This window comes from Zingiber officinale, chromosome 5B (assembly GCF_018446385.1).
Source record: "Zingiber officinale cultivar Zhangliang chromosome 5B, Zo_v1.1, whole genome shotgun sequence".
In the NCBI taxonomy this organism is placed as follows: domain Eukaryota; kingdom Viridiplantae; phylum Streptophyta; class Magnoliopsida; order Zingiberales; family Zingiberaceae; genus Zingiber; species Zingiber officinale.
In genome coordinates this window covers 110295910-110313336 of record NC_055995.1, presented here as the reverse complement: position 1 = coordinate 110313336, position 17427 = coordinate 110295910, and the positions used below count along the sequence as shown (strand labels likewise).

General features: G+C 38.8%; 2 protein-coding genes across 2 annotated transcripts; both read left to right on the top strand.

The window, feature by feature from the left end:
- Window positions 1-4977: 4977 nt before the first annotated feature.
- Window positions 4978-7855, top strand: LOC121985339 (pentatricopeptide repeat-containing protein At5g16860-like). Its single transcript, XM_042538726.1, has 2 exons — window positions 4978-6046; window positions 6149-7855. The coding sequence occupies exons 1-2, from the start codon at window positions 5478-5480 to the stop codon at window positions 7797-7799; spliced, it is 2220 nt and encodes a 739-aa protein (XP_042394660.1). The 5' UTR covers window positions 4978-5477; the 3' UTR covers window positions 7800-7855.
- A 7011-nt stretch (window positions 7856-14866) lies between these two features.
- Window positions 14867-16530, top strand: LOC121986911 (nuclear pore complex protein NUP35-like). The gene is made up of 2 exons (XM_042540838.1): window positions 14867-14912; window positions 15875-16530. The coding sequence occupies exons 1-2, from the start codon at window positions 14867-14869 to the stop codon at window positions 16528-16530; spliced, it is 702 nt and encodes a 233-aa protein (XP_042396772.1).
- Window positions 16531-17427: the final 897 nt, after the last annotated feature.

Here is a 17427-nt window from a genome sequence, read left to right as displayed (position 1 = left end):
TTCTACAGACACAATATACATCAACCACAGGCGGCTGGAATATACACACAACCACGCAGTTATATATGCAGCCTACTCGGCTGATACCATAAAAAAAATACAACCACGCAGTTATATATAAATCTAACAACCCACATGGCTGTACCAAAACCAAACACAACGGAAATCCAATAGACAACACATACAACTATAAACAAAGACTGCTAGCCGGCTAGGCTTACACCACACAACCATACAACACACCGGAAATAAAATCGGAACACAAAGCCAAATACAGACATATCATATACCAAGATAAAAATAAACAAAATACGGAGACTGGTCTTCTAATGTGACGTGGGAACCGGCAGGTAGGATACTCCAAGCGACTCCATAAACAACCTGGTACCTGAAAAAGATAGTGTCCACGGGGGTGAGTTCAACAACTCAGCGGGTAACAACTGATATGCATAATAAAGAAAATAACAACCAATACTAATCATGCGTACAGTCTCCTGATACAAGAAGGGTAAATGCAACTGAAATAAGCAGGAGAAAACTGTACTAACCAGGACCAGGGTATAAGTACAACATGGTCGTCAGACCGAGAGTGTCATAAATCCTATATGCATGTCAATCATATGCATCCATATAAATGTAGCAAGTAAATGCAGCAAATACAAGCAATAAATATTAGCATCATGTACATCATTACACTGAGTGCGTGCTAACGGACAAGAGAGTCACCAATCATATTCGCTGCCCACTAGGCCACTCAGAGGTAGTGGTAGCTAGAGTTAGGTGCAACTTATCTTGTAGTGCCCACTCAACCATTAGGAGTAGTGGTAGTGAGTTGCATGAAGATAGCGACCTCTTTTTTATGTAGCTAGATAAATACTCTACATCTTGCTTGACCGACCACTAAGATATAGTGGTAGCTGGAGTCGTGAGAAGTTGTCACAGTCCTACCCATTTGACCACACATATATTATGATAACTGGAGTGGTGTGTAGGAGTGACATATACATGACCATATGCATAGATTATGCGTGTTGCATATCTTGAAGATACTATTAGAAGAATGAATCTTAGATTTAATTGAAGTATAGGCAAGTCGTGCTTGGTCACCATGGGCAAACCATACTCTTTGTCATTGGGATGAATTTGATGTTGAGCATAGGGAAGTGCACGGCATGTTAAAAAAAAAATACCCAAGGAATAAAGGCAATAAAAGAAGAAAAATTGATATGATGTGCAACTTTATGTTCAAGTGTGCTAGAATTGTTGCATGAGTGTAAATTGTTTGAAACTTGATTGAAAAAATGGAGGGCAATACCTTATTGTACTCACCTATGTAACATTTTAATATTCTCACATCTTTCTACATTCCTTTAATTTGTTTCATCTCTTTATATTTCTTTCCTTGCACACATACTCTCATTTGCTTTGATTCTTGTTTCATTTGCAATTATAACAAGCCTTCGGAGTTATGCATTCATATGTTTATCCAGTGGTAGACCATGAATACATTGAGCGGAACTCTACTATTATATGTGCATGAGAGTGAGAGCAATCATCACCACTTACCTTATGAGGCTTAGTCATTCTCAGTTTATTCAAGATGGGTTGAAGTCACCATACATGCTAACTATTGAAAGATTTAATTCCATAAATGCTTATGAAAAGACCCTTAACTTACCACCCGTACCAAGGACCCATAACAAAAGTTTGCAACCTTTATCAGTTAACTTGAATACCAACCTCCAATCAAATATTAAACCTCTCATACATCGTCGTTAAGGAACCATAGTAGAAAATCTAATCAATCATGAACCATCATAACCAACATAAATCATAGCTTCGCGATTCAAAGAGTCCAACACTACTCCTCATACAAGTAAAGAACATACTCTACAGAAAACAAGAGCCATCACAACACTCCTAAAGTTCTCGGACAATGTGTCGAGGTGCCATCCCGCCTCCTTGCCTACTCCGTGTGCATGGCCTCCATAGTACCTTGGGGAATGTCTCCTTCACCTGCATCATATATATCATGAGTCTATATACCCAGCAAGAACATTTCAATATAAAAATATGACATCCATGAGAAGAAGAATCAGTAACTAGAACATAGAATACAAACTTAGATACAATATAGAGGAAAACACTTGAAGCAGAAAAAGAAATCTACACCACTGGTAAAGATGAATATGCCACACATGTAGTAACCACCATTTGAGCCAGTCATTCAGTTCGTAATCATGACCCTAGAGGTACCTTTTAAGAGAACATGTAGTCATATAGGCAAGCTAACATAAATTACATTATCAACTCATCCTAGGACACTCATCCCATACTACCACCACATGTGCCCATATCCATCCAATTATACACATATAAAACATAACCAAAGAAGGAACAATTACACAAACAACACTCATTTCCATTCTACCAAATTCTGCCCAAATATTCCATTAACAGTAGCATGAACTAGGTTAGTGTCAATATCAATCAAAATCTTTCAAATCTACTTTTCAAATCTATACCAGCAAGCTCAACCAACATAAAAGAAAACAAAGCAACAACAAAATCAAATTGAAACCTCCCAAGCTGACATTTCCTACACCACAGACGAAATCGCAAGGCAATGCTGGAATCCAATCTAAATCACCAAATTCCATTCTACGATCCTAAAGCATCACGGAGAAAATGAACGTTCTCGAAATCAAGCTAAAATCCCAAAACTGACAAGGAAACATAGAGCCTCATAAAGAAGAAGGACATCATCGAAATCCACTACAAACCCCTAATCGGATGAGAAATCCAAATTAAAAGGAAGAACCATAATAGTCCCAAGTCTAATTCCATAACATACTGTCCATAAATTCGAAAGCAAGAAGAAAAATAAAACATCACCAATCGATACCTTAAACTACTCATACCACCCAAAACCTTCGAGAGTTGTAGAACGAAGCAAACATCACACCTACAACTCCACAAAGCTTATTCAGAAACTCGATTCAACAAGAAGAATAGAGCAACTTTGTAATCAAAATCCAATACCCAAAGCCATTGTTGGAACCCGAAATGAATCACAAAAGAAAACAGCACATCAATGGTAACCAGTTCACAACCATACCATGCCTAAATTTCCAAAGAACCTTTCCGGAATCTCAACCCAACAAGAGCAAGCGAGGTAACACCGAATTCATCCTTTCATATGGTTAATTGTTGATTTATATCATATTTTACGAGTTGGAATCCATTTAGAGTTTTGATATATTTTTTTTAATATTTTCTAGAATTTTATTTAAGAATATGCATCTTATTTTTTAGAGAAACGATCTGGGCCTTTAATGGAGATACAATATCATCTGAATCATTCATCCAGATCAAGAGTATCTAGGTCGTTGATTGTGATCAAGCAATCCAAGGGTTTAAAGTTGAGTTTCATCTCCAATGCGGATTGAAATCCAAGCGAGATCATTCCAATCTGGATCCAAGAAGAGAAGTGTTTAAGCCCGGATCCAAAAGTCCACTCCTTAAGTCCAATTTCAAAAGCCTAATTTTAACTGGTTAATGGATCATATTTGATTTTAACTCTCTTCTCAATCCAAAACACATTAAGAAACCAAGATTCCCAATAGGGATGACAATGGGTCGGGTTCGGGTCGGATTCTATATCCTCCGTCCCCATACCCATCGGTTATAGGATCTTCGATGGGTATACTCATACCCATTAAATGATCGGATATCTTTATAGTTATAATTTTTCTTCTTTCTATCAAACTATTATCATTCAACAAAAATATATTAAAATTAACCACCTATTAATATATATATATATATATAATAAAAAAAAAAGATTAAACATCTATATAATCTTCTCCTAATATCAACAAAAATAGTAAGTTGATTTTGGAAAAAGGAAATTTTCTTTAATATATGTATATATATTATTTAATCAGGTATTCGGGTCGGGTATCGGATATTGATAGTCCCTCCATACCTCCTCCATTCGGGTCAGATGTCGGATCCTCCATCGGGTTCGGATGAAATTGCCATCCCTAATTCCCAATTCCTCTTACCTGATCAAAGGGTGACCTCATCACTAACGTTCAAGCTTTATCTAGCCGAATGTCGCTACTTCCCTTCTCCTTCATCCCCCTCATCACCGTTGTTGGCCAACCCTTTCTCTTTACCACCTTCCCTCGCCAATCACCGCCTCTCCTAGAGCTGTCAGACGGGTCAACCCGTAGCGGAGTGGGTCGGCCCGTGGTGGGCCAACTATTTGACGGGGTGGGGCGGGGCGGGCTGATCCGTCAACATGGCGGGTTGAGAAATTTTTAATCCAACCCAATTAAAGGCGAGTTACGGGTTTAGCGGGCCAACCCGTGGGCCCATCAACTTTTTTTAAAAAATTAAATAATATTTTATATCTTCAATGTTCTACTTTAGAAAAGTTTTATCAATTAAATGTATCCACAAATATGTATTTTAAATATAGATGGACATAAACAAATACTTATGTTGATGAAAAGTACTATTTTTATTTCAAAATTATAACAAAGAAAGATAATAAAATGACATAAAACTTAGTTGACATGTGTTTCTCAACCCACGGGTCAATCTAAACTCGTCGCGGGCCGACCCATGCGGGTCGCGTGCCTAGGTGGGTCGGCCCACGGGGGGCTAGGTTGATAAAGTTCCAACCCAACCCACTTAAATTATTTGACGGGATGAATCAACCCGACGTACCAATCCAAATTGATGGCTCTAGCCTATCCTACACCTTTCACACACGGACAGAAGCTCACCATTGCAAGAAGACATCCGACGCCAAGCTCATCTCCTCCATCCCCTCTCCATCTCATCCGCCTCATCCATCTTCTTCCTCCATCTCCGCCAAACTCATCTTGATAAAAAATGATTTTATTAATAAATATGTCGTGATATTTATAATGATTTCTTTTTGAAATCCAACTATCTTTAAATCATTACTTTAACTTCATAATTGAGACAGAATAAGAGCTTGGTTTCTAGCTCTCGCCCACTATGGGTGGTGTTAGGTACATGGAATGTGAGGGGGAAAAACGGAAGGATTGATCGAGTCTTGATAATTCTCAACTCCTTTGATTTCCTTGTTTGTTTTCTGTTACTAGACCACTTTGATTTGCGAGTAGCAGATTTGCAATACCTCATTCAAGGTGGCAGCCTCAATGGCAGAGTTTCGGTGAGGAGATAAAGCTTGAACATAATGATGATGATGTCGTCCAGTTTCAAATCCCTAAGTCAATGGCCTCACTGAACCTCCTACTTTCTTGGAGCTTCTTCTTCCACTCCTAGCTAGTCCTCTATTTGCGAACTCAAAGAAGAGCTACTTCATGCTGAACACTTCCACTTTCTTGCCAAGTCTCCTTGAGTATCAACACTTAATTTGGGCTAAATCGGGGTGCTCAGGAAGAGTTTCTTCCACTCCTCGCTGTTGAATCGGGAACATGAAAGTTGCTACTGCTCCAAACCGGCCTCCACCTCCTCCTCCTCGATGCCGCCTATATCCAATTGCCACTTCCACCTCCACCTCTCCCGTTCGGCTCACCGCCCCAGGTCCATCCAATATCCTCTTCTCGACTGCAGCCAAATCCAAGCCCATCGACCACGCTCTCAAACTCTTCCATCTCCTCCCACTCTCTGCTCGCGACACCGTCACCTGGAACACCGCTATCTCCATCTGCCTCCGACACCGCCGCATCCACACCGCCCTCCGCCTCTTCCTCCACATGCTCCTTTTCTCCCCTTACCAACCCGACATCATCACCCTGCGCTTGCTTTTCAGAGCCCTCTCCCATGCTAATCATTTCCCGCTCCTGCCTCAGGTCCACGCTTATACGCTCAAGCATCAACATCGCCTCACCTCCTCGGAGCTCACCATCTGCACCACATGTTTGCTCAATTTATACCGCAAGTTTGGACGTGTGGAACTCGCCCGTCAGCTGTTCGACGCAATTCCCGACAAAGATACCATTGCCTTCACTTCCATGTTGATGGCTTACAGGGAGGAGGAAAGGTATGTGCAGGCGCTGAGAATGTTTCACGAAGTGGTGGAGACTGGTGGTAGATTTATGCTGAATGAACATGTTTTCTCTTGTGTTTTGGGTGCTTGCGCCAGTGCATCAGCCTTGTTTATCGGTCAGCAGATCCACGCACTTGTAGTTAAATCCGGCATGGCGTCTGGTGTATATGTAGGTGCTTGCTTAGTTGCATTTTATGCAAAATGCCGGGAAATGGCATGCGCGAAGAGAGCATTCTTTGGCATTTCTGAGCCTACTGTTGTGTCATGGAACGCCCTCCTGGCTGGGAAATCGAAATTGTTGGATTCGGATGGAGGAGGATTCCAGCTATTTTGTCATATGAGGTCTTCAGGTTTGAATCCCGATCATGATACATTTGCCGGTGTTCTTCGATCTTGTAGGGAGGGCATTGGAATTGGAGAAGTGAGAGAGTTGCATGGACTTGCCACCAAGATGATGGAGATTAAATTTGATTTGTTTGTGGGCATTGCTCTCTTTGAAGCATATCTGGATCATGGTTGCTTCAATGAAGCTCAACAAGTGTTTTCTGGGTTGGTGGAAAAGGATGATGTGGCCTACAACTTGGCAATTCAAGGGTACACTAGAAATGGGCAAGTACCGGCCGCTGTCAACTTGTTTATTGAATGCTTAAAGACGAAGAGGGAATTGAGAGAGTTGACACTATCATCTACCTTGAAGGTAGTAGGATTGCATTCCGGAAAACAATTGCATGCTGTGATGATCAAGTATGGATGCAGATGTGAACGACTTTTCAACTGCTTGACTAAAATGTATTTGGACCATCATGTTTTGGATGATGCAATCAACGTGCTTGAACACTTTGATAAGCAGGAACTCACCTTGTGGACTTCACTTATCTCAGGTCTTTCAAGGATAGGCGAGAGTGAACTTGCATTGAAGCTTTATGCTACAATGGTAACAGAGGAACCAGTGCACCAGCCAGCCCCAAATCATTACATCTTCTCAGCCCTTCTTAGCTCATGTGCACATATTGCAGCATTTGAAGAAGGAAAACAGATTCATGCACAGATAATCAAATCAGATATCAGAATGAAACATGAGTTATTTGTTGCAAGTAGCTTGCTGTGCATGTATGCAAAGTCAGGATACATAGAAGAAGCCATTAGGCTATTTGAAGAGACGCCGAAACGAGACATAGGCACTTGGAATGCAATGATCAGTGCCCTAGCTCAGCATGGTTTTCCTGAAAGAGCAATTGGCATATTCGAAGAATTAGTTAACCTCAAGGAACCAAAGCCTAACAACATCACATATATAGCAGTTCTATCTGCTTGCAATCACTGTGGTTGGCTAGAGGTTGGCTACCAGTATTTCAAAACCATCAAGGAGCCAACAATCAATCACTATGCCTGTGTGATAGATATGTTTGCCCGAGCAGGAAAGTCGGAAGAAGCAATTGAGTTTGTAGACAAAATGCCTTTTAAAGGGAATGAGCACATTTGGTCTTCCTTGCTGGCCTCCAGTTGTGCCAATAGAAACATTGAATTGGGGGAGTACGCAGCTAAGAAGCTGCTGGAACTGAATCCAATAGACCCTGGAACATACATTGCCTTATCGAATCTATATGCTGCTTGTGGAAGATTTGGTGATGCTCATCATGTTAGGAAGCTTATGAAGTCCACCTCAGACAAAAAACATTCTGGGGTTAGTTGGTTAACAGTAAATTCACGACGGTATGCTTTCACAAGTGAAAGGAGCCATATCTAATTATCATTGCTTGCTGAGTAATAAAATTATGTTTGTTTGATGTTAATTGACACCAACAGTATGCTTGCTGAGTAAATATATGCCACCACAATGGTCTGACACATCATCGATCTTTAGTGCCATAGCTGGGAGATCTGGCAGGAACAATCAGTAACTTAGTTAATGCAACTGTTAGAAGATGTAGCAGCACTAGCAGTGAGAATATAAATTTCAAGACCTATAAATATTGTTTAAGGAAATTGAGAAAGGATCTGGTTCCAGCTATAGTATTAGACAGAGGGTGACAAAGTAGGAGAGAGAGAAAGCTTTGTGGCAACCTCATGAACGTAACTCAGTAGTTTGCCTGAATTGCGTCAACCCCAACCTGCGAGATAAGTCTCTCATGAGGACTCTGAGAAGATTCATTGGCCTATCTAGTACATGATTAAAATGTCAAGATGCTAAAAGGCGGACTTTGGATTTGCCTTGCAACTATCTAAATTGTTGCATTCAGTATGTAGTGCCCCAGTGGGACTATATAGAAATATTGATATAGTTTGTTGATATGCTATGATAATGATGTCGAAGAGTCCAAGAAATCAGATGTAAGGTCTTAAAGGCTAAGGCTTAGGGGCCACAACTAATCATGCATCCTCGTAGCCTCTAACAAAACCCTTTAACATTTCAGGCAGTTGAAAGAATTCTACAAATTCCCCCATTTTAGAAAATCTTATGGAAATCGAGGGTAAGTTATTATCAGCTTCTAAACCATTGCACAATTAAACCAACAACTCACAAGAAAAACCATAGGAAATCCAGCCTCTTCCATAATGAATATGGCTTACTTCACTCACCTATAGTTGGTCCTATAGTTATTTAAAATTCTGTAGTAGGATGACATAGTTTGATTTGTATCTCAAACCTTTTTTATTCTTTTGTAGTCCTTGCCTACCTAGATCTTTGTCTACCTAAATCTAGATTTATTTCTTTGACCCACTAGCCTTATTTTAATCTTCCTAAAGGTATTCTCCAATTGATTAAATCTTGACGACTTGATTTACTATTTCTAAGGCCTTAATTCTAGATTTTTAATATTCACCTTGGCCATTGTTCTTTCTAGGTAAATGTTTATGATGTGTGAAATTTACAAGTGCATGACTAGTGTCAAGTAATACATTATCATCCATTGGGATCGTAAATTGAGTACCAATTCGAATTGTGAAGTAGACTATTTAAATCAATCGAAATCGAGAGAATCACGAGAGAAATAAAACAAACTAAGAAAACAAGAAGAGTTGATGGAAGAAAACTGATTTTGGGAAGCGATTCTAGGACTTTATTTTCATCGAAATGATCGTTGACACCATAATATAATTTACTCTTTCACCTCAGTGTTGGAATGCATAAAGGTGATCTATCCTGAGATACCTGATATCTTCTTTTAGAATAATACTAGTATATCTACCTAAACACGGTGCATAGTTTCAAGATAACCTTACTAAAGAAATCACTTTCTTAGGTAGGCTTTTGTCACAATACCCCATGATCGTCTAGGTATTATGCCCTACGTCGTGATGTCGAATCAGGGTAAACTCATTAAGTTCTGTTATAGCCAATGGTGCCCTTGTTAGGTTTTGGACAACTTTCATGAGCAAACCCTCAAGTCTCGGTCTTTATGGGTTGGAAACCTAGGTTCACCTCTCGATCCTATCCCATATCCCTGTGTTATAAAAATACATGCCAGTGGTATAGCCATGTATGCATAATAAAGTCGGATCATGAATCAACACATCATGTGATAAAAAAAAAAGAGATAAATTAATAGAAAACGAATGTCAACAATACATCATATTACTCTCTCATTCTAGAATCAGAAGAACTACTCCATGATGGAGTTACAACACAAAGACATGGAAAATAACATTCTATAACTCAAATCAAAGAGAAAAAAGGAGAGAAAGTTTAGTTGTCATGTGCATCAGTGTGTTAGGATGAACTCCAAGGTCTCGAGAGGATAGAATCTTGATGACTCCTTGGATATGATGCTCTCCTAGGATTCCTTGTCACAAGAAAACCCCTTCAATAGGGAGAGAAGAACCCCTTGATTCTCCGATGCCTTCAATAGATGCCCTCTTGTTCCTTTTATAGCATCCAAAGATACCAAAACTAACAAACTTTCATAAAAAGTTAAGAGCACTTTCCTAAAATATTAAATTTCCATAAAAGGGGGATTGCCACAACACGGTCCATGATAGTGTTGGAAAGCATGGCTGGTGCTCTAGATGTCTCCTAAATGAACAAAGAAGAACATGACCATGCCTCCTGATACAGCCTGCCCGTATTCTTTTTGAACGTTCTTATGCTACTCTGTTGGTCGTTTTGCATTGTGAAGGATACACGATTGGGTTGGAGGACACGACCAGATAGCGCACTTTGTTGGAATTGCACGCTCCAAGGCTTCTTGGCTCTAATTAAGCTCCAAATTCACATCCTATTAATAAAAATGCATAAAGAGCAGTTATTTATACTAAAAAGTAAAAAAAATGCAAAACTGATGTAAGTATGCATATGTGCTGGGGGGGGGGGGGGGTGAAGATCGTTTTTCACAAAACACAAAATAATGCACAGTGGAAATAAATAAATGGACAATCGTAAACATACTAAGATTTACTTGGTTCGTAGCATGCGACGACTCCTACTCTAAGGACTACAATCATTAATCGCTTTCGTTGGACAATCACTATAATATCGAAAGATCTTTACAAGTTTAAATTACAAAGATGAAGCGCACAAGTATTGAATAAAAAGAAACTGGTTATCGATGAATTGGAGAAATTGATCTTCTGGTGTGATCGTCGTCAAAGCAGCGTTTAGATGTTTCCGGAGTGCGTGTAGGAGCTCAAGGTGTTCTAAATTCGTTGTCTCGAAGTGTTGGCTGAGGCCTTCATTTATAGCCAAGTTGAACCAGATCTGATCCATTGATCTCAGGATCACTATTCGCGACTTGACTTTTATCGGTCGACTGATTCTCATGATCGGTCGACGGATCCTCCTGATTGGTCGACGAATCCTTTTGTATTGGCCCAGCTTTCCGTCTAGATTCTGCCACTTCGGATGAGTCTTCGTTCGGTCGACCGATCCCACCATTCAATCGACTGATCCTGCTATCCTCGTTGGATTATCTGGTATGATCAACTCGCTATTTATCCACCATTCAGTTGACTGAACCTCCCTATTCGGTTGACCGATCCCCTGATCAAAATTTCATCGTGAGCTGAACTCTGATCTTTTTGCTTAGCGGTTTGGTAGACCGATCCAGACATTCGGTCGACCGAACAAGGCAAAATCTGACCCTATAAAAATATTAGTCTTCTTGCAAAATAGAGTTAGAATAAAAGATAAAACAGTATATAAAAATTAACTTTGACAACCTCTAGACTATCCGATCCTAACTTTGAGTTTCACTAAAACTTTAGGTCGGACCGACTCCTACTGTTTCATCTTTGGAGAACGAGTCTTCACCTACTCCTCTCAGGAGATATTACCTTTTGCCAGACTAGTCCTCTAAACCGTCTGGGTTTTTGCTCAACGTCCGAGAATTTAGGACTTCTGCTAAACCTCCGTTCCATGACCCGCCCAGTCTTCCACTTGATGTCCATGACTCACAGGATTTTCACCTAGAGTCCTCGACTCTGATTCATCCGACTAAACTTCCTCTTCTCTTTTCTCTTAGATTTGAGTTGTAGATTATTTTATTTAATGTCTTTGAGTTCTACTTCTCTTGCTATGGAGTAGTCCTTTAAATTCTATGATGTAGAGAGTAATTATGATGTGATGTTGATGTTTGCACTGGATTTGCCAATTCCCTATTTCAATGACATATTTATACCTTGTTCTTGTTTGATTGAATGTATGTGAAGAATGATTGGTAGATTATATGTTTTATTGAATGGATGTAAAGAATTGGTCATCACGTAGGGGAGATGCTTTAGATCGTATGATCGAGGGGTTCTTAGTGACAATGGGTATCCATTTAACTGGACCTTCTAGAATATCACCTTGAAATTAAGGACAATTCTCTACAAGAGATTATCTAATTAGAGCTTAATGAATTTTCTCAAATTTTATATTAGGAAATGACCTGTGTAATTTAAACTGTATGACCAGAGAGACCTCATGTGGCAAGGGGTATCCCTTTAACCAGACTTTCTATATTTCTCTTATACTTAATAGTATTAAAATCCAATGGGATCAACACTCTGGTGGAACTGACATGGGGTTTACCAGTAATTAGTTAGAATCCCTACAAGTGCATAAACATAGAAGGTAGATATTGAATAATTCACAGTACTTCAACTAGCATTACGATGAAACCAAAATCCTAGAATTATTTCCCAACTCACTTGTTCTCTCTCTCTCTCTCTCTCTCTCTCTCTTCTGTTATGGTTCTCAAATATTCAAATCTCGATAGTCTAGATAACTTGCTTCACAGACTCAACTAGTGCTTAGTCAATAATCTCTGTGGGATCAATATTTTATTACTTGATGACTTAACTGTGCACTTACGGTGAGACAATAGGCGAGCATTGCCCCTCCCCATTACTAATGGTTGTTCCTCTCATTTCCCCCAAAATAGATGGTTGTAGTCACCGGCCATCAGCCTGGCCAAGCAAGACACAACTGTGTGCGCAACTCCTTGTATTGCCGTCGAAACACTACTGCTGCCTCTCCACTTCCTAACGAGCAACCATGAATGCTACCGCCAATGGTGACGAACTATTGTTCATCACAAGAGACCTCAGTGTTGTGCTCACTATCGTCGTGCCACCAAGCAAGAAGCACTTCCTACCTTCCTTGTTTTCCTCGCCACCGCCCTCTCTTTTGTTCTCTTCTACAAAGCTTGTTCTATCGGCTGACTACTGTTGATAATGGATGGGTAACAGTAATTTTGATTATCAGGTTAAGCATCATTTGAATTGATTAGGATTACTAGTTTATTGATTTGATAACTAGGTTTGGCTTGATCTATAAGTTATTAAGTAATGAAACTTGGAAGAAATCAGTTTAATTGATTAAGTCATTAATCTATAAAATTTACTACACAGTAAGAAATTAAGATGATTAGTAAATAAAAGGGGGAAATAAATTAAGCGTAACCTACAAAGATCCTCTTGGTTATTAGGATTTTTTTTAGCACTTGGATTGGCTTCATGTCTTATACTTTAGGATTCAAGTTTGAAGTAGACCCTTTGATTTGAAGACAATTGGGACGATCTACAATCGAGGTGGGTAGTTCCTCCTTTAACCTCTTAAAAAAATAATTAACTAGGCTAGGTAATGTCGAACCTCGGATGACTAGCCCAGCTCCATGAAAGTTTTCTACTGACCACTAGGGTAAATCGGGAAGTACTTGAGGCGGGCAGCCTGTAAACCCAGCATCCCTTAGTTACAAGTCCCATTTGGAGAAAAAATTCCTACAAATGCATCGTAATTGGAAATCGAATCGTAAGTGCCTAGGAGACAACTGAGCACCCTTACCATGCACCATAGCCCCAGGGTAAAAGATTAAGCCTCCTTTAACCTCTTTAGATCTTTGACCTTAGTACATGATTTTGTTATTTGTATTGATTACATAGTAGTTATTTTTATCTTGATATCTACTCTATGTTACTTCTTGAATTTGACCTTTTATTGCTTGATCTTATATTTTAATCTATTTTGATATCTGTACAATCTCATTTGTTATTCATGCTTGGGTTAGTTATATATGTATGATATTATCATACCATAATATAGTTATAGGCTTATGCTCATGCATTTATAACATAGTATAGTTATATACATAGGTTCATGCCTTCAAGTTAGTGATATCATGCGTAGTCTAGTTGTATACTTATGTGAATGCATATATGTGAGTGAGACTATATCTACCTAGATATGATAGATATCACTCCCTAGCCGAAGGGTAGAGTATCCCACTAGGCTATCTTTTCAGATAGAATCTAGGACTACTTGATCCTGACCCCATTGTTTACAATATACATGATGATACCAGGGAGTCAGATGAGACATTATGACTAGATAGCTAGTATTCTCTTGATTAAGATTGTTACTATTTTACTTGTTGTTGTACTTATATACATGTTGTTATACTTGTTATTTATTGCATCTCTATGCATTTGGATTGTCCATTAGATTGATAGAGCATTTCTTTCGCAAACTGTAGCTAGATAACTACACGTCCTATCTGCCCACTAGACCATATAGTGGTAGCTAGTGTGAGTTTGCCCACAGTTAGTGATATTTATACACTCTAACTGTCCACTAGACCAGATAGTGATAGTGTGATTTCGTCCGTAGTCAGTAGTAAAGTAGCTAGATAGCTATCTCATCCTATCTATCCACTAGACTAGATAGTGGTGACATGAGTTTGCTCGCAAACAGTGACCCTGACTATCCACTAGATAAAATAGTAGTAGCATGAGTTTACGCGTAGTCAGAACTTGTTATATGTTGATTTTATGCAAGTGGTTTGTTTTTGAATGTATTGTGTGTACTCTTGATTTATTGGCTATACTTGGTGGAGCAGGTTAATAAAGGGTTATATTATTGTATATGGTTTTATTAAGAGATGATTTTATATCGGTATTTTTACTTTTATAGTAAGTATTATTATCTGAGACTACTTCCTTTGATCTCCTTATATTATGTAGTTTATGCACTATCTTTCTTATACCCACTGAATCGTTGTACTCACTACCCCTTACTTTTCCTTCGACTTCCACTCAGAGGTCCTAGCTCCCGATCCCACTTGAGTTCAGATTTCTTTTCGTGTTGTTTAGGTTATTTTCCACTACTTATATTTATGGTTTTCTCTGTGTATTGAACGTTTGAGTGTTGGTTTTAGCTTGTTTAGTTAGTATGTCCACATATTCATCCATACATGCACGCATTAGCATTTTAAAAACTTAGTTATTTTTATATCGCATTGGTGTTTGTGTTGGCTTTAATTAGTTTGATATTAATTATTTCTTATATTGTCACTAGGAGATACCGTCCATTTTGGTGGACAAGTAAACCCTCAGGGCATGACACAACTTATGGCTGACAAAGTCGTCTTGAAAATATCTCAGTGTAAATACCAATAAAGGCAAGTCTTTGAGGCTTGTTAGGTGATTTATTTCCATCTAACATCTTCAGAAAGGTATATTTTTAAACAACTTTTTTTATTTATGATTATGTCTTACACATGTATGATCTTGTGGCTTTGGGATATGCTATTTTTTTTTAAGTAAATTGTTTCGCTTCCACTTCATGTTTTATCAAAAATATATATTTTGTATGCCAAAATCTCCAACACTACTAAGCTTACCTTTTGCTTGGAGTTCATTCCTTCAAGACTTTACCAACTAAGGGTCTCCTAAGCCACACTTTTATAAGTCTACCCGACCTACTAAACTTCTTGCCTGGACTTCTTCTAAGACTTCATCGCCTAAGGTTCACTCCCTTAGAATTTCCTTTTGCCAAGCCTCTAGTCCTCCAGATCTGTTTGGACTTGCTAGTCAGTCAATAAACTACTCACCCTTGCTAATCATCTGATCAACCTTGACATGTCTGAACTTTTTCTTGTCTAACCTCCAGTTAGGACTTTTTCTTAATAGTCATCTGGTCAATCTTAATCTACTAGACTTCACTCATATTCAAATATCATGTCCTATTTAAATAAAGTACCTATGGTCAAACTTCACAAAGCAAAAATATATTATCAAATATCAAAATTCTAAAAATTAATTATACTAATATTTTTATCTTATCAACTCTCTATTCAACTTTTCAATTGTCAACTTTCAATTGCACTTTACCAAATGCTAACACTTATTGGAATTTTTTTTCCCAAATATCTTATGGATCTTGATCCATTCGAACTTTATATTTTGTTAAATATCTTATCAAGCAGAACTACCTGACACGTTCAAATACTAAGGGTGTGTTTGGTTGGGGGTTATCAAGGATAACCTTGGTAGGTTATCAACGACAATCTTGTTTGGTTTAAGTAATCAGTGATTCCCGGTAATACAACATTACCGCCACGTCAGCAATCAGGGAATATAACCCGGAATCAGAAAACCTTGGAAAGCTTAGGTTTTTCACGATTCCGGGGTTATCAATCTTTTTCTTCCAAAATTGCCCTCCGACTACTCCGCCCTTCTTCACGCTCGACGATCGCGCGGATTTCTCGCCCGAGGCTGACCTCCTGCCGCCCTCTCTGGTGTCCCCCATCGGCGCTAGGAGTTGGGGCCAGAAGGGATTGATCTCGCCTTTCCCTTCTTATTCATCCTCTTCCCGCTTCCTTCCGACCCGAGCGGCGGAGGCGAATGGTTCTGGTCCTTCCAACCGGCGTGGGAAGAGCCCTGAAGGCTCGAGTTGGGTGATTTCACCTGCTGAAAATGGTGGGGAACAAGATCCGGACTGCGGCTTGCCTGTAGATGGGGTGGTTGAGTCGGGAGTGTTGATTGTGCTTCCGCCGCCGCCGAGTACGGATTTACCAAGGCCTGAGCTGCAAGGACCTGTGGTGCTGAATGGTGGCCTGGAGGCGGACACCATCCTGCCATGGCTATGTATCAGAAACACCTGCCCCCTTTGTAGATTCGAATTGCAACCGATGATCCTGAATATGAGAAGTGGAAAGCTAGGAGAGAAAATGATGTCACCTCCCTTGATGAACCACAGCTCAGGTATGATTTTGAAATGATACCTGAAACTTCGATCCTGCAAGGCCAAAGGTTCTACTCTAAGATGCACACAAGATTGTGGTGCGCTTCTCTTTTGATGTTGTCATGTGGACAACAGTGTGCTTCATGAAGTGTTGAATAACGAAATTGCTAATATGTTCATGAATTTCCCATTGATTTGTAGTTGCACGCAGATATTTATTTATTTTATATATATTATCAACTTAATAATTAATATCATTTTAATAATAATTATTGATAATTTAATTTATTTTTAAAAATTAATCATGTAATTTAAAAGGGTAATATAGTAAATATCAAATTAGATTATAGCATTACCTAAGTTGAACCAAACAAGATTAGGATTATGTTTTATTCCCCATAACCTTGGTTATGTGATTACCAAGTAATCACATAACCAAGGTTATACACGATAACTTGAACCAAACACACCCTAAAAGTTATTAGGATAGGACGGCTAGTGATACGATAATACAAAAGAATTTATCTGCAAAACATATGTAAATGGGTTAAATTTAATTAATTAATTAATTGAATCTTTTAACTAATAAATTAATCTATATCTTTTGATTTTGATTAACCGTTGATGATGAACACAAACATTGGCAAATGTTAGCTTCACCTAATTAATTACATAAATAATATAAAACTATTAAAATGCCAAAAGGAAAATATGGTCAAAGACATTTTTTTTTGTAAGAAAGATTTCAAAAATTTGTATTCAATATAAAAAATTAAAGTAATCAGATCACTACAAAAAATACCATTATTGTCGACTGAATATTCCATCGGTATTCCGTCGATATATGACATTACCGACGGAATAGCGACGAAATTTATGATATTGGAAGTATTTTGGTCGGCATTCACTTTACCGACGGAAACGTATATCTGTC